An 18,676-nucleotide genomic window follows, 5' to 3' on the forward strand; every position below is an offset into this window, starting at 1 on the left:
TAATAATAATAATAACTTTATTCTTATATACCGCCAACAATCTTGCGACTTCTAGGCGGTTTACAGTGAGGTGAAACTGTACAGTCGGTGGATTACAGAGTATAACAGTGACCATCTGATATTAACAACATTAATGATAACAACAGTTTATGTACTGCCGGACCGGGAAGTTCCGTGCTATTTACAATGAGTTAGAAAAGTTTCATTAATTGATTGGGACATTCATAGTTTAGAGGTTAGAGGTTAACAGTTTGCAAGATTAGATATGGGTGGAATTACGAAGGGGGCTATTGTCCTTGTTCGTCACCTATGTAATTCAAGAACAGGTATGTTTTTAGGTGTCTCCTAAATTCGCTATAGTTGTTTGAGTGTGTGATAAGTTTTCCTAGGTCTTTGCCCCATAAGGCTGCTTGGTACGATAGAAGTTGTTGATGGTGTCTCTTAAATTTGCATCCTCTAGCCGGTGGGGAAACAAATTTCAGGTGTGTGCTTCTCTCGTGTCTGTTAGTTGGGAATGAGAAGAGGTCTATTATATATTTAGGGGCTAGACCTGATAATACCTTAAAGCAGAGACATCCTAGCTTGAACTTCGTGCGAGCCTCCATTGGCAGCCAGTGCAGGAGTCGGTAGGAAGGGGTTATGTGGTCGGACTTCTTCAACCCGAAGATCAACCTGACTGCTGCATTTTGTATAAGTTGTAGTCTCTGCATTTGCTTCCGAGAGATTGCCAGATGGGTAATGTTGCAATAATCAAGGTGGCTTAGTATTAGGGATTGTACCAGAATTCTGAATGCTGAGGTGTCGAAGTATGCTCTAATGGACCTAAGTTTCCAGAGGGTAAAAAATCCTTTTCTGACTAGGGAGTCTACATGGTCTTTCATAGTTAGACCCTGGTCCAGTATTACCCCTAGAACCTTCGTTGTTGGTTGAATAGGGTAATTGAGTTTGTTAAGCTAAGGGCCCCTTTTACTAAGGTGCGTTAGGGCCTTAACGCGCGGAATAGCGCACGCTAAATTGCCGTGCGCGCTAGACCTTAACGCCAGCATTGAGCTGGCTTTATTCTAGAAGCGTACCGTGCGGTAATTTCGTGCCTGCGCTAAAAACGCTAGCGCACCTTACTAAAAGGAGCCCTTAGTCGCTGAAAGCTTTAGAAATAACTTCAAATCTTGGAGCATTGCTAGACTGACTCTCTGGTTCTGGGTTCTGCGGAAATAAGAGAGAGTCCCCGTTGCCACCCGTTTTTCCCAGGACATCCTGGAAGCAAAACTTTGAAATGGCCCTTAGGAGCCGGTGCCGTATTCCTTCTGGAAATGTTTTGTTTTCAGCCTGTGTTGCTGGAGAGATTTACGCTCTCTTCATTGAAGGACTTTCTGCCTATTTCTGGAAAATGTGTCGGTTAGCGGTTTCATGTGTCATCGCTCAGTGGACCCGGAAAGCTGGAAAGGGTGAGCAGCCTGGCCACTGATGACAACATGGCGCAGCGGGTATGAAAGAACCCAGCGGACGTATTGCCAGCGCAGCTCAAAGACAAGACAGATGCTGTGCTTTTCAAAGAGATCCTGAGTTGGCACGCTCCGCTAATGGTGACAGGTCAAAAGCGCGCAAGACAATCGCGCGTGGACAAAAACGCGCAGACAACTCAGCGCTAACACAATTGCGCTCACAGACAATTGTGCTAAAGACAATTACGCGCAACTATATCTCCGCGCAAGACAATTGAGCGCAACGATAACTGAGCGCAAGACAACTTAGCGCAAGATAACTGAGCGCAATGACAATTCAGCGCATTCAGCGAGCCACTAGAGGCCGCTTGGCGAACGAAGGACACACGCACATATAGCACGTGAACACATGATCACGGCAACGCGTGTTCAGTATGATTCCCTTGACTCTTTGCGTTTTCAATATAAGTCACGTGAATGCATTTTCGTTACTATGGTTACGTTTCCTCATTATATATATTCTCCCAACAGCATTTCAATATAAGTCACATGAATGCATTTTCGTTACTATGGTTACGTTTCCACATTATATATGTCCTCCGAACAGCCCGCCTTCCTTTCGCTGCCTGCGCTCACCTGCCGGCGCTCAGTTGTCTTGCGCTGAGTTCTCTTGTGCTGAGTTGTCTTGCGCTCAACTGCCGGCGCTCAGTTGTCTTGCGCTCAGTTGTCCCGCTCGTGCACATTACCGAAAATAATTTGCGCTCAATTGTCTTGTGCTCAAATGTCTTACGCGAGGTTGTCTTCGCGCTCACTTGTCTTAACGCTGAATTGTCTTCCGCTCATTTGTCTTGCGCTCAGTTGTCCGCGCGCGATTGTCTTGCGCGCAATTGTCTATGAACCTCCGCTAATAGGTCAAAGTCTGTAGTCCCCCTTCCTCCCCCCCACCTCTTTTCCTCATAGATTTATGCACAGTTCAGTGCAAGAGGAATTTTATTTTTCTTATGAGCAAGACCTCTGCTAGAGGTCAGGTATCAGCTTGGCAAATGTTGCTTTTGCGTTTACAAGATTCTTAGGAGCATATTTGAAGTTTAAGCTCCAACAAACAGGCATCTGTCTTTGCTAGTGTTTTGATGTTACCAAGGTAGATTTCAAAGATGAAACAGCAATAAATCAGTGCCTTTTCGGTATCATTGTCGCGGTGTGTCATCCTTCGGTAAATTGGCCCCTTTGCAGTGCCGACTCCCTTGGCTCCCACTCCTCTGGCTTTCACTGAATCATAACCTTGCAAGCGGTTCACAGGAGTTCATCTGAGGCTAAAAGTCTGCTAGTTTGGAAACAATTTCTTATTGCCAATTTTGTATGTAACACATTCGCGATTTTTCACTTCAAAGTCATGAAAGGGTAGAGGACTTTCCGAAACCTGGCAGTTTATCCGGGTTTTGGAATGCCTTGCCCCGAGTTCGGGGCCGTATTTGAAAGACCTCTGCGCAAGCACGGATGTCGATGTGATGACATCACACGCATGCATGCGTGTATGGGATGTCATCGCACATGTGCAGAGGCCCTCCAGACGTGGCCCTGAGCTTGGAGGAGATAAGGTTCGTGTGGGGTGGAGCTGGGGGTAGAGAGGGGCAGGGCTGGGGCGGGTGTCCTCTTTTTTTAAAGAGGAAATTTGGCAACCCTATGCTACTGTGATAATATGAGGAAAATAGTAACAAAAATAAAAAATAAAAGCTAAATGAAGCAGCTGCAAATGTTAAGAATTTAAAGCATGCATGGATGTTTCCAAACACCATTTTGGAAGCCCAGGTCAGTTATATTCCACATATCAAAAAAGGTGGTAGGAAAGTGAATCACTCCTGCTTTGGTCACTTAATTCTCTTGCACTAATGCTGTTGGTACTTCAGTCCTTTGGACCGTATCTAGGGGCTGCTGGCAGTGAGCTCTTTTCAGTCCAGTGGGCTGCCTCAAGAGGTGAGGAAACTGAAGGTCTTCTACAGCAGCAGGGAAGCTATGTCGGAAGCACTGGCAAACTTACTGAGCTCCAACTGGTTAAGAGGACCGCTGCACAGCTCAGCCAACATGAACCTTCATGATGCCCCTCCTAGAATGTAGGAGCTCTCTGGGATGTTTGATCGCTGCTTTCACTCACCTTGGTCTTTGGCATCAGAGAGTGCCAAATTTAGAAGGAGGCTTAGCAGCCCCAAAAGGCCACAGGAAGAAAGTGTGAAAAGTACTCCTTACTCATCGGCCCCACAGATGCTGTAGCCCACAAACGGAACCTAAGGGGCAGCTAAGGCTTTGCTCTGCATGCCATCACCTGATTTCTGCACCCGAGGCACAGGCTTAGTGTGCCTAGGCAGACAGTAAATCCAGGCCTCTTCTGAACTGCTCTTATTCTTTCGTTGATAAGAAGCAACTGGACATCAAGATGCCCAGTAGAATACGAAGTACGAACCTGTTGCATTCTTGTAGGATGTTGATAAACAGCTCATTCTTCAGTTACTAGAAGAGAACTGTTGGGCTCGTGGGTCCATGTAGCTTCAGGACAAAACAGATATGACTCTAGGCTCAAGCCCTGATATTTCACCTAAGGTATAGCAGAGGCAACAGTAAACAGGAGCATCAGCAGCAACCCTCTGGTTGACCCTAGGCATTGAAAAAGCTGGGGGTGAGGCAGTGGTTCCCTTACAAAATAGCAAGTTGTTGAGGGCCAATAGGGCTCCCCCCTTGATGTTGGTGTAACATAAGGACGGGGCTGTGCAGGATCCCACCGGTGGCAGGACAATGCTTTGCTAATAGAATGATTGTTTATTCTGCTTATTGAGAAATCCAATTCTCATGAACCTCCCTGCATATAGAAACATGATGGCTGATAAAGGCCGAATGGCCCATCTAGTCGGCCCATTATCTCTTCCTCTCTCTAAGAGAGCTCATGTACCTATTCCATGCTTTCTTGAATTTAGACACAGTCTCTGTCTCCACCACCTCTTCCGGGAGACTGTTCTACCCATCTACCACCCTTTCTGTAAAAAAAGTATTTCCTTAGATTACTTCTGAGCCTGTCACCTCTTCAATTCGAAAGGAAACTCTGCAATGAGAGGGCATAAGATCAAGTCAAGAGACTCGACTCATGAGCATTTACATTACGTAGGTATTTAAACAGATCTCCCCTCTCCCGCCTTTCCTCCAAAGTGCACAGATTGAGATCTTTAAGTCTGTCCCCATACACCTAATGACAAAGACCACCGACCACACTTGTAGCCTTTTCTGGACCAACTCCATCCTGTTTATACCTTTTTGAAGGTGTGGCCTCCAGAATTGCACACAATATTCTAAATGAGATCCTCTCTCAAGCTCACTGAAGTGTGGGTTTTAACCATGGTCCATTCCCCCATTCAGGTCACCCTTGGCTTACTGGGGAGCCCGTGATCTTGTAGCCCGGCAATTTAAGGCTGCTTCTGCCCTGGTTTCCTTCCAAATCAGATCAGTTACCATTTGAGGAGAGTCCAGGAAATAAGTGAATTCTTCTAAGCACGAACGGTACCAGAGAGGGGGCTTACCCTGAAAAAGACTTTATAACAATGGTCTGCAATGTGCATGCGGCCTCCGAAGTCCTCCACTGCAACCCTCAAACAGTCGGATGAAATGCTCTTTAAATTCTGTAAATGCTCTTTAAATTCTGTAAATTTCAATCTTGACCACTTGATGTAGTATCTGCAAACGACCTCTTCAGTGTGTTACTCGAGCGTTTCAGAGGGCCGCCGCGTGAGCGGACTACTGGGATCACAGGTCTGACCCAGCAGCGACAATTCTTATGTTCTTCTGGTAATTTGCCACTGAAGACAATCCCAAATAAAGGGAGTTTTAAAAATATACACTTGAAGTAGTGTACCATTGATGTTGGTATTATTTTTTTAATGTTTAGTACCCAGTCTGAACAAGTAGGTCAAGATGGCTTACAAAATTAGTAGTATGTGTATCTTTTGGTGGCCCTGAGGGCTTTCTCGTCTTCACACCACAGCCCTTTGCATGAAAAAGGTTGGAGACCGCTGCTTCATAGAAACATAGAACATGACGGCAGAAAAGGGCCACGGCCCATCTAGTCTGCCCACCCTAATGGCCCACCCCCTAACTACTTCCATGAAGAGATCCCACATGCCAAATAGAAACATAGAACATGATGTCAGAAAAGGGCCACGCCCCATCTATTCTGCCCACACTAATGGCCCACCCCCTAACTACTTCCATGAAGAGATCCCACATGCCAAATAGAAACATAGAACATGACAGCAGAAAAGGGCCACGGCCCATCTAGTCTGCCCACCCTAATGGCCCACCCCCTAACTACCTCCATGAAGAGATCCCACATGCCAATCCCATCTTTTCTTAAAATCTGGCACACTGCTGGCCTCAATTACCTGCAGTGGAAGATTATTCCAGCGGTCAACCACCCTTTCGGTGAAGAAATATTTTCTGGTGTCACCATGAAATTTCCCAGCCCTGATTTTCAATGGATGCCCTCTTGTTGCCGTAGGTCCTTTAAGGAAAAAGATATCTTTTTCCACCTCGATACGGCCTGTGACATATTTGAACGTCTCGATCATGTCTCCCCTCTCTCTGCGTTCCTCGAGTAAGTACAGCTGCAACTTACCCAGTCGTTCCTCATACGGGAGATCCTTGAGACCTGAGACCATCCTGGTGGCCATTCGCTGAACCGACTCAACAAGAGTCGGTTCAGCGAATGGCCAAGGAAGATGTCAAGAAAATCTTCTGCGCAGTGCGCAGTGGTAGCCCAAAAAGCAAATAGAATGTTAGGACTTATTAAGAAAGGAATAAAGAGAACATCACAAGAAAGGGAGTGTGATGGATAGAAGTACAGCCCCAGGACCCTGAGGTTCTGCGCAGTGGTGTAATAAGGGGGGTGGGGTCTTCCTCAGGGCCCAGCTCCCCGCCTCCTCTCCGCTCCCCCTCCCCATTCCCCCACCTGTTGCGCACCCCACGCCCCTTTCCCGTACCTTTTTAACTCTGGAGCGAGCAGCGGAGAAGAAGTGACACGAGAGAGCGTGCCGGAGCCGACGCGGGCAGTAAGCTTTATGGGAAATGTAGCACTGATTTTAATGGACAGGATCAGACAGAAGAAATCTCACACTGCTTTGGGATGTAAATTAAAAAAACTAGGTTTGGCCAAAAACTTTCCGGCCTGGAACTGAGTAACTTGGCATCTCTGCAATCATGGAATCACTAGTGCATTATAGTGAGAAATTAACATTTCCTCCTTTCCTATTTCATTCTCAGATGTTGACGTACCAGGGGGTGCTGAAAGGTTCTCAGGCCAACCTACCAACTTCCTAAATTCTGAGCATTATTTTGTCATTGTAACTGAAAAGAGTGTTATCTTATTTCATTAAGTACCAAATTGCAGAAACAAAATTCTATATTTTGACATTGTTTCGGATCATTGATCGAACCATATCCATGTCATTCTCTTCTTGAGAACTTTTCAGCACCCCCTGGAAGTGTGACGAGTTTCAGTCTTTAGGAAGCAGAGCAGAGATTGTGATGTCATAATGCTTCATTCCACCAATAAGATCCAACCTCATCAGTGATGTCACAATGGCTTGATCGTCCTATACTTGGCTCACTTTTATTACATATGAGGGGTGTTGAAAAGTTCTCAGCCCAACCCACCAACTTCCTAAATTCTGAGCATTATTTTGTCATTGTAACTGAAAAGAGTGTTATCTTATTTCATTAAGTACCAAATTGCAGAAACAAAATTCTATGTTTTGACATCATTTCAGATCATTGATTGAACCACATCCACATCATTCTCTTCTTGGTTGGGCTAACTTTTCAGCAACCCCTGATAGTGTGAAGAGTTTCACTCTCTGGTAGCCAAAGTTAATACTGTGATGTCATAATGCCTCATTCCACCAATAAGAGCCAACTGCGATGTCACAATGGATTGATTGTCCTATGCTTGGTTCACATAAGAACATAAGAAAAGCCAAAGTGGGTCAGACCAATGGTCCATCTAGCCTAGTATCCTGTCTCCAATCATGGCCAATCCATGATTACAAGGGTTTCAAGTACCTGGCAGAAACCCAAATAGTATGAGGGGGTGCTGAAAAGTTGTCAGCCCAACCAACTTCCTAAATTCTGAGTGTTCTTTTGCCACTGTAGCTGAAAAGAGTGTGATCTTATTTCGTTAAGTGTCAAATTGCAGAAACGAAATTCCCTGTTTTGACCTTGTTTCAGATCATTGATTGAACCATATCCACGTCATTCTCTTCTTGGATTGACTGAGCACTTTTCCACACCTCCTCGTACACGGATGCCATGATCTTTACAGTCAAGGGGGGGTAGGTTGTGAGTGGTTCAGATAGTAACTGGTTAAAAACCCACAGAAGTCCCAAGACCGGGTATATTTTTCTCTCTTTTGGTATTTTTGAGGGGGAAATCCTTTTGTGAAGGCAGTTCTGTCTTTGTCACATGTCTGTGTGGCTCCGGCATTGTCTGGTCATGTCTTGTTTCAGCTCTGCAGACCTGGACAGAAGTGCCCTGCAGTGTATAGCTTGCACTGTGGAGTGTTCAGGCCCACTGAAGCTGAAACCCGGCACAGCTGGTTGCTTCACCCACTGACAAATAATTCTATGCTGTTCTCTCTATTGTTTCATGCACCATGGTTCAGTGCAGCTGTTTACATGCTTGAATGAAGTTCGAGATGGATTTTCTGGTTGGGCCTAGCTAGGAAACAATGTCTGTGAAAGGGATAGGGCACGATAAGTGGGTGGCCTGAGCACCGATATCGATATTTAATGGGGGAGAGGGGGCAACGTCTGTATTTTTTATTTTTATAATCTGTGTTATTTGCTCTCTTGCTATGTTTTGTAATTTTTTGTTGCACATTTCAAGATATTTCACACTTGCAGATTCGATTTGGTCTTAATAAGTCACAAAGTTTTAAATGGTTGCAACTGAAGCAGGCTATTCAGGTGGGGGTTCCCTGAATGGAAAACTCTTAGTACTCAATATAGCTTGGAGTTCTTATGTTTCCAGGCAGACTTCCTGGGACATCAAGCCGCGCAGTGGTATAAATTATTATCTGGATTTCTTAATAAAAAGCCAAAAACTGGTCTGAGAGACATTTGGAGCATTGAGATTAAGCATCAAATTTCTGCTTCTCAATGGCCACGAATTTGGTCTTGGAGAATGAGATGTACAGTGTCGGCTTCTATGAGACAAACTTGGTTCTTTTTATTACATAGAGCTTTTTGGACCCCAGTTCGTTTACAAAAGTTGGATAGTTCTAGGTCTAATAGATGCTGGCATTGTAATCTGGAAGCGGGGACATTGGATCATCTAATTTTTTATTGTCCCTGCATTAAGAACTTTTGGAATTCATTTTGGACTCAAATAAATTGCTTATTAGAAAACCATGTTGCACTATCTTATGATACTGTTCTGTTTGGTATGTCTGTGAGGAAAAAAAGGCAATTATCAGCGCATAACAACAAACTTCTAATGATTATGACGGGGGTTGCTATTCAGCATATTACTAACAACTGGAAAAATTATAATAATCTTAATTATTTAAGATTATTGGTGGAATTCTTTGTGTCATATTTTTAAACTAGAAAGATTAATTGCTGTACAAAAAGGTAATTATAAAAATTTCTTAAAGATCTGGGGGCCATTAGTTAATTATTGTAATGAATAGGCATCATTTTTCTTTTTTCTGATGGTATATATATATACTAGTCTTATAGCCCGTTACATTAACGGGTGCTAGAATATATGTGTGTGTGTTTGTCTTTATTTCTTTCTTTCTCTCTCTCTCCTTAGCCGCTTTCTGTATTTCTGTCTTTCTTTTTCCTCGGCTGTCCACCCATTCTCCCTTTTACCTTCCCTGTGTCCACCACCACCCCTTCACTGCTCTCCTTATCCAGCAGCAGCCCTTCTCCCTTTGTTGTACCTCCCCCCTGCTAGAATATATGTCTGTCTGTCTTTCTTTCTTTCTGTCTCCCTCTCTCCCACTATCCGTCTTTCTCCCTGCCCCCTATGCAGCAGCATTTCTCTCCCCCCCCTGCAGCTTTAAAAAGGTTTTACTTCACCACTCTGGCACCAAGGTAGGGAACCAGGCAGCCTCACCTCCATGGTAGAAACGGTGCAAGGGCAAGGGCAGAGTTTAAAGGTTGTCAGCTTTTTTATTTTTTTTATTGGCTTTAGCCGTGCTCTTCGCCTCTTTCTTGGCTTTAACCGCTTTCGCCTTTTGGGGGCTCTTGGCTGTTTTCTTGATGGTGGTTGTCAACGGCTTCTTGGCCCTCTTCGGACTCTTTTTCACTCCGGCCCCTGCCGCTTTTTTCGCTTTCTTCACTGCCGCTTTCTTGCTTTTCGGAGGGCTCTTCTTCTTCGCCTCCGGCTGCTTCCAGAGTCTTCTTCAGGGTAGCCAAGGACATGCCAATCAGCTCGGAGACGCTGGGGCCCGATGCCTTGCGCGCTTTCGCCGCTCCCGCTGGCTTCTTAGCCCTTTTCAGTGTCTGCCCTCCGCTGACAGGCCTCCTCCCGGCAGCCGCCACTCCGCGCGTCCTGGAGTCCTGGTGACGTAGTAAGCGCGCATGCACACTCTTGCCGGTACAGCGCGACAGAACAGGGATCAGGGAAGCACGCGGTGAGAGTGCGCATGCGCGCTTAGCGTTTTATTATTATAGATAAATAGAGAGAGGGGGAGGGTGGATAGTAGAGAAAAATTGGTCTAAAAATGTGTGTTTTAATGTAATTATGGTATGTTATTGGTAATATAGGGTGGTGGGAGGGGGGAGGGAATTTAATTAAATTATATGTTTAAGATATCATTGTAGAATGTTCAAGTGTTGTACGAATGTATTTCATATTATTATTTTGTGCACTTGTAAGTTTGAAAATGAATAAAAAATTTAAAAAAAAAAGATTTTTTAAATAGATGACTGCAAAGTTTGACAAATACTCAAGATTAAGATCACTTACTGTAGGTAGAGCTTGGTGGCTGTTATTATTTTACTGATGTCGTAACTGACGACACGGGATGAATGTATAAATACAGAGAAAAATAAAGAGAAAGAAAAGGTTTGATAAAGAGTGTAATAAGTGTCTTCATGGGTGCCTGAGACAAGGGGAGATAAGCAGACTTTCCTCAAGGACACAAGGGGGGTGGGGAGGGGTTGGTTTTGGGTTCAGCCCAGGAGCTCACTCACAGGCCAATGCTCAAAACCTAATGCCCATGCAAAAGGTAATTAGCGACAGGGTTAGTGTGCCACCCTAGCCTCTAATGGTGTAGTGTGGAGTGGACGCTCAAGCCATTGTCACGGATTGCATTTAAATTCATTTTAAATGCAGTTATTAAATATCTTGTGGTATGATTTAAAAAAAAAAATTGTCAGGTACATTTAGCAGTGGCAAAAGTAATGCCAGGTCTGGAGCAACGTAGAAGGGTTGGTCGAGAGAAGGGGTATCTAATGACTCCTTGGTTTCCTTAAGGTATGTTGGAACCACGGGATGGACTTCTAGGCCACTAGGGGAGTCTCTTTGCCTGCTTTGTGGATGCCAATTCTTGCTTCGTGGCCGGAGGTCAGGTCGAGTCTGACCCTGCCTCTGGCGGGGGTGGGGGAGAGTGTCAAATTGGGTTGGGTTGGGTCTGGTTCTGCCTTAGGGTAGTCATAGTCAGGGTCTGGACCTGCTGGGGGATCTCACTGGACCACTAGAGCTAGAGCTTTGGGGATTGGGGTCCACTGGATCACTGGGGACTTTTTATTTTTTTTTTTTAACTAGAAATGTTTTATTGGAATTTTAATCATTGACATTTACAAAAAAAATCTTTAAAATGACTGGAGGGGGTGACCCAATGTGTTGGTGGGTTTTTTTTTTTTTTGGGGGGGGGGGGGTAACGTCAACTTTCCTGTTGGTGTCTGAGCTAATCAGCACTCAGACATTGACAGGAAGATAGTGCAGAACAGTGGGCAGCAAATTACTGCTTCGATTTTAATGTGGCATAAATTTGGCATTCTCATTACTCTGCACTGATTTTTCACCACTGGATTTGCAGTGGAATTTCTTCTACTGCAAATCTTTTGTGCACTGGTCAACACTATCCCAAAGAGGGACTGGGATGGCACCATGGGAGCATCAGAATGGCAGATGACTCCAGATTTGTTCAGTAGACTTATCCGGTCCTGGGTTTACCCTCACTGCGTGGATCTGTAGTTTCTGCTTTTCTTAGGGACACGCGATTAGAAAGTCAGAAGTGCTTGGATGAAGCAGAACTAGGACTGGATGAACCTGCTGGACAAATCTGAAGCAATTTGGAAATCCTGGACGGCTGTGGTGTAACAGCTGGTTAGGGGGGTGTCCCATCCTTTCAGCATTTGGGTTAGAATGTTTGGAAATTTCTCCTGGGGTTGGAGCTCCAGCTTATTGAGCCTTCTCATCCCTTTCATGCAGGTTCTCTTCCTCAGAAAACACTAACGAAGCCTGAACTGAGCCCTCCAGATGAGCAAATAGTGAAAGAAGCCGGGCAGTCCTTCTCCATCACATGCAGGTGAGCATCCTCAGTCATGGCTGATGTTAACGTGAAACTATTTCTTCTTAAAGAAAGGACAAGTTCTCTGCAGAAAAACTTTCCCCAGGTCAAGCTCGAAACTTGCCATTTCTACGAATACTTATAAGACAAACAGTCTGTGCTCAACTCAGTGACTGGCTAGACCAGGGGTGGGCAACTCCGGTCCTCGAGGGCCGGAATCCAATCGGGTTTTCAGGTTTCCCCCAATGAATATGCATTGAAAGCAGTGCATGCAAATAGATCTCATGCATATTCATTGGAGAAATCCTGAAAACCCAAATGGATTCCGGCTCTCGAGGACCGCAGTTGCCCATGTCTGGGCTGGACCCATTTCAGTCTGAATTCAGAGCCAGTTATGGAACAGAAATGGTCCTCGTATCTCTACTGGAGAATGATCTTCACAGACAGAGGATATGCTTCTCTGTTAGTACTGATAGATTTCTCAGTAGCTTTTGACACTGTGGATCACGATATCATGGTGGCAGAAACAGGCATCAGCACTTGCTTGGTCCAGAGCCGATCTGTCAGGCAACAGTTCATACTTTTTGATGGCATCTCATCATCTTCATAGGCGCTGACTTGCAGGGTACCCCAAAGATCAACACTATTGTCTATTCTGTTTGATATCCATCTCAAGCTAGCCAAGCTGATTCAGTTGATGGATATTCAGTTGTACATCCAGTGGCGTTGTTAAGGAGGGGAGGAGGGATCTGACCTGGGTGCCATCTTGATGAAGACGAGGCACCCGCTCTCCTCTCTGTCCCCACTCCTTCTTTGCCCCCCCCCCCGAAAACATGCTTATAATCCAAAGCACTCGGATATCAAAGCAAATTTCCACATAAGAAATAATGGAAACTCAGCCGATTTGTTCCACAACCCAAAAACTGTAATACAAAATACTATATGTACTCATATTGGAAAAACAGTCACTACACTCCCGCAGCATCGGAGAGGGAAGAACCATCGGCTCGGTTGTGATGCGTGTATACTGTATGTACTCGTATCGCAAGACCTCGCTCGTTTAGAACAGTCACTACGCTCCTTCAGCGTCGGAGAGAGAAGAGCCATTGGCTCAGTTTGATGATGTGACGCGTGTATACTGTTTGTACTCGTATTGCAAGACCTTGTTTGTATATCAAGTTAAAATTTAATAAAATGGTTTGCTTGTCTTGCAAAACACTTGCAAACCAAGTTACTTGCAGTCCAAGATTTTACTTTGTATCTAATATAATGAAATGCTAGGCCGCGCATGCGCACTCAAAAGTCGTGTTCCCTGATCCGTTGCGGAAACACGAGTGCGCATGCGTGCGTTTTACGTCACCACAGCCTCCCTGCTCTCCACCTCGCGCCGCAGTTTTCAAAATTCCCTGCTGGGAGAGCACGGATGTGCGAGTGTGAGCTACTGCAGGGCCCGGTAGAGGTCGGAGTCGCTCCGGAGGGGGGGCGGCTGCCGAAGAAACAAGATGAAGCGTCTCGCGTCTTGCGCCTCTTTCCCTCTGTCGATGGCGCCGAAGCCCCAGGTCGACGAAAACGCGTGGCAGTGCGCGTCCGAACCTTGCTGCCCAAGGAGGTGTCTACACGGCTACCATTCGACCCGACGGGTTGAGCCTACCATCCAACCCTCCCACCGCCAGATGAACACAAACCTCCGGCCTGCAGCAGCTTCACAGCACTGTAAACATTCTGCTTCCAGCCTTATACTGTCTTGATTTTCACTGCCGAGGAAAGTGTAGAGTGCTGTGGAGCTGCTGCAGGTCGGAGGTTTGTGTTCGTCTCACGATGGGAGGGTCAGTGGGGTCGGCTGCATGTTAGCGGTAGTGGCTTGGGGGGGGGGCGGGGGTAGATAGAAACATGCTGCAAATGGCGAATTCTACTGTATGGGAGAATGGGGGTGGTAGAAATTAAAGGTTCTACTGCACAGGGGGATGGGAGGCAGGCAGGCTGGCTTCGGGGGGAGGGTGTGGGTGGAACAAAGTCTAAAAGGCATTGAGGGGGCATTGGAAGGAGGCACTGGGGGCACTAAGGACATAGGAAAGGGCACTAAGGACACAGGAAGGAGGCACTGGGGGCACTGAGGGCACTAAGGATATAGGAAGAAGGTACTGAGGGCACTAAGGACATTGAATGGGACATTAAGGACATGGAAGGCGGCACTGGGGGCACTAAGGGAAGACAGAAGGGGTCATGGAGAGACAGTGAGAGGGAAAGGGGGCTGGTTTGGGGGGGAGTGTGCTGGGGACAGACAGCTTTTGCTGTGGGGAGGAAGACAGAAGGGGCCATGGAGAGACAGTTAGGGAAAGGGGGCTGCTTTGGGGGGGAGTGTGCTGGGGACAGACAGCTTTTGCTGTGGGGAGGAAGACAGAAGGGGCCATGGAGAGACAGTTAGGGAAAGGGGGCTGCTTTGGGGGGAGGTCTGTGCTGGGGGCAAACAGCTTTGCTCTGGGGTGAATACAGAAGGGGGCCACGGATAGACAGTCAGGGAGAGGGAAAGGGGGCTGCTTTGGGTGTAGGGGTGTGCTGGGGCAGACAGTTTTGCTTGGGGAGAGGGGGAAGATAGAAGGACACAGACAGTGGCCAAGGAGAGAGAGAGAAAGAAGCACAGACAGACAGAAAAATCTATTCTAGCACCCGTTAATGTAACGGGCTTAAAGACTAGTATATATATATATATGAACATCTAGGATGTTTTTGTGGTTCCGACTTTGGATGTTTAGCAGGAAACGTCCAGATTGGACTTAGATGTCCTTTTTGAAAATGGCTCTCTATATGTTTCCACCTAGATGAAATCAATGGGTTTAGGCGAGAAGCTAACTGCATGGGTCAGTGATTGGCTGAGTGGAAGACTTCAGAAGGTGGTGGTCAACGGCACCCTGTCTGAGACGTCGGAGGTGACTAGCGGAGTACCGCAGGGCTCAGTCCTGGGACCATCCCTTTTCAACATATTCATAAGGGACTTGACCCGAGGGCTTCAGGGTAAAGTAACACTGTTCGCCGACGACGCCAAACTATGTAATATAGTAAGTGAAAGCAATCTCAAGGATAGTATGACGCAGGATCTGATCACGTTGGAAAACTGGTCCTCGACATGGCAGCTGGGCTTCAACGCTAAGAAATGTAAGGTCATGCATCTCGGCTGCGGAAATCCATGCAGAACTTACACCTTGAATGGAGAAACACTAGCTAGGACTTCAGAAGAACGGGACTTGGGAGTAATCGTCAGTGCAGACATGAAGGCTGCCAAACAAGTGGAGCAGGCCTCATCCAAGGCAAGGCAAATGTTGGGATGTATCAATAGAGGCTTCATCAGCCGCAAACCTAAAGTCATAATGCCGCTCTACAGAACCATGGTGAGACCTCACCTGGAATACTGTGTGCAATTTTGGAGACCACACTACCAAAAAGATGTGCTTCGAGCTGAATCGGTCCAGCGAATGGCCACTAGAATGGTCTCCGGACTCAAGAGTCTCTCATACGAAGAAAGACTGGGCAAACTACAGCTATACACTCTTGAGGAGCGTAGAGAAAGGGGAGACATGATTGAGACATTTAAGTACATCACAGGTCGTGTCGAGGCGGAAAGCGATATATTCTTCCCCAGGGGACCCTCGGTCACAAGGGGGCACCCGCTCAAACTCAGAGGAGGGAAATTTAATGGTGACACCAGGAAGTATTTCTTCACAGAAAGGGTGGTAGATCACTGGAACAAGCTTCCAATGCAGGTGATCAAGGCCACCAGCGTGCTTGACTTTAAGAATAAATGGGACATCCACGTGGGATCCCTACGAGGGTCGAGTTAAGGAACTAGGTCATTAGCACTCAGACTTGATGGGGTGGGTCAGAAGAGTGGGCAGACTTGATGGGCTGTAGCCCTTTTCTGCCGTCATCTTTCTATGTTTCTATTCTGAATTTTACTCAGCTACTAAATATTTAACGCAACTTAGAGAAAAATCCCTTTGAAAAAGACAACAGGGGGCACTTTAGAATACCGCAGAGAGGGACCCCCCCCCTCCACCGTCTACTAGTTGCCTCCCCCAGTCCCTCTGATCCTGATGGTATTATGCACACTGAATACCCTCCGGGGAAACAATTCAAAAGAAGGCATGGCAAAATAAAAGAAACAACAAGCCAGAGAATATAACGCAAAACAAAAAAGAGAAAACGTCTAAGTGATAGGCAGTGGGTGAGCTCCACGATGGGGTTTGTCTCCACAGAGCTTCATGTCTCTCAGCATGTGTGAATGGGAAGTGTTTCTATACTGATAACTGCACGCTAAACACTAACGCGTGCTAATATTAGTAAACGACCCCCTATATGAGGAAGACTAATATGAATTTTTGGGCAAAATAATACAGCTAATTAAAGAGAAAAGTCTTTGCAAGACTCTGGAAATAAGAACATAAGAATTGCCGCTGCTAGGTCAGACCAGTGGTCCATCGTGCCCAGCAGTCCGCTCACATGGCGGCCCTTAGGTCAAAGACCAGTGCCCTAACTGAGACCAGCCCTACCAGCGTACATCCTTGTTCACCAGGAACTTGTCTAACTTTGTCTTGAATCCCTGGAGGGTGTTTTCCCCTATGACAGATTCCGGAAGAGCGTTCCAGTTTTCTACCACTCTCTGGGTGAAGAAGAACTTCCTTAAGTTTGTACGGAATCTATCCCCTTTCAACTTTAGAGAGTGCCCTCTCGTTCTCCCTACAGCGGAGAGGGTGAACAACCTGTCTTTATCTACTAAGTCTATTCCCTTCATTATCTTGAATGTTTTGACCATGTCCCCTCTCAGTCTCCTCTTTTCAAGGGAAAAGAGACCTAGATTCTCTAATCTCTCGCTGTACGGCAACTCCTCCAGCCCTTTAACCATTTTAGTCACTCTTCTCTGGACCCTTTCGAGTAGTACCGTGTCCTTCTTCATGTACGGCGACCAGTGCTAGACGCAGTACTCCAGGTGAGGGCGCACCATGGCCCAGTATGTTTATGTTTATTTATTCATTTGATGAATCGCTTATCTATAATTTACTAAGCGATTTACAATAAGATACATAAGCATTATAAAACAAGATACTAATATTATATAGAAACTAAAATCAAAACTCATAAGCAGACAAACACTTGAACATTTTAAAACAAACTTAATCCTTTTAAAAGACATATTAATAGTATCCAGTACTAAATAAGAAACCGTCTTATACACGGACATACTAAGACACATAATGATAAAAAGGGGAAAAGTTACATTTTAGATGTTGCGAAAAGAAAAGGGAACATTCAAGGAAAAAACATAGGGAGGGATAACTTGACTGCAGCAAAAGAGTATTTCTATTCAAGATTAAAAGCATCTTTAAAAAGGAAAGTTTTTAATTTATTTTTAAAAAGACTGAGATCCTTTTCATTTTTTATATATTGTGGCAAAGAGTTCCACGTCTGGGGGGCCACAATTGAGAACATGTCGTGCCGTCTGGTACCTACCACTTTTAAGGAAGGGACTGCCAATAACCCTTGTGCTAAAGAACGAAGCGAACGTGATACATTATGTGGGATAAGCATCCGGTTTATAAATGAAGGTTCATTTGAGGTTAGAGTTTTAAATACTAGCAATAAAATTTTGTATGTTATACGGTGCGTGATAGGGAGCCAATGTGACTCAATCAAATACGGGGTTACATGGTCATACTTTTTACCATTATATAAAAGTTTGACTGCAATGTTTTGAATTATTTGTAGCCGTTTTTTTTTTCTTTTTGCGTAATATTGAGTAATAATGCATTGCAATAATCAAGCTTTGTTATTATCAGTGAGTGTAAAAGAATATTTAAAGATTTAGGTTCGAGAAATTTCGAGATTGAACGGACCATTCGCAATTTGTGAAGGCAAGATTTGACGACGTTGCTGATGTGATCATGATAGGAGAAATTTTCATCAATCATAACCCCAAGAATTTTTAATGAGGAGACTAAATCTATTTGCATATTGTTGATGATAAAAGGAGCAACTAGCTGTACTCCTTGTTTCCATAGAAAAAGTATGGCTTTTGTTTTAAGGATGTTTAGTGATAGTCTATTTTCGGCAAGCCAATTTTTGATAGTGTCGAGTTTATTACAGCGGCATGATAACCTTCTCCGATCTGTTTGTGAGATTCCGGAAGAGCGTTCGTTTTCTACCACTCTCTGGGTGAAGAAGAACTTCCTTACGTCTGTACAGAATCTATCCCCTTTCAACTTTAGAGAGTGCCCTCTCGTTCTCTCCACCTTGGAGAGGGTGAACAACCTGTCCTTATCTACTAAGTCTATTCCCTTCAGTACCTTGAATGTTTTGATCATGTCCCCTCTCAATCTCCTCTGTTGGAGGGAGAAGAGGCCCAGTTTCTCTAATTTTGGCTCCCCCAGACCAGCATCTTCTTGATCATGTGAACCGTTGTGTTCAAGCAGCACTGTTTTTGAAATCCTGAGATAACTGGCAACCATAAAATAATTTATCTATCAATGTTTTTGGTAGGTTGTCAAATAACCACAGTGCTTCAGCTCTGCTAGCCATTAGTTTGCCAAACATTAAGTACAGATAATACAAATAATATGTATAAGCTGTATTTAATGATCAGAGCAGCAGGTCGAGATCCAGGGAAGTCAGGATTCAAAGCCCCCTG

At 45.2% G+C, this 18,676-nt stretch overlaps 1 protein-coding gene across 2 annotated transcripts in view; it reads left to right on the forward strand.

Moving 5' to 3' along the window:
* LOC117360676 (vascular endothelial growth factor receptor kdr-like) overlaps nucleotides 1-18,676 on the forward strand; it is a 333,742-nt gene that overhangs the window by 69,875 nt on the left and 245,191 nt on the right. For both annotated transcript variants that reach the window (XM_033944848.1, XM_033944847.1), the window contains exon 2: nucleotides 11,922-12,018. In XM_033944848.1, coding sequence (XP_033800739.1) covers nucleotides 11,922-12,018 — 97 coding nt within the window. The remainder of the gene's footprint in view (nucleotides 1-11,921; nucleotides 12,019-18,676) is intronic.

The sequence above is a fragment of the Geotrypetes seraphini genome, chromosome 5 (assembly GCF_902459505.1).
Source record: "Geotrypetes seraphini chromosome 5, aGeoSer1.1, whole genome shotgun sequence".
Taxonomy (NCBI): domain Eukaryota; kingdom Metazoa; phylum Chordata; class Amphibia; order Gymnophiona; family Dermophiidae; genus Geotrypetes; species Geotrypetes seraphini.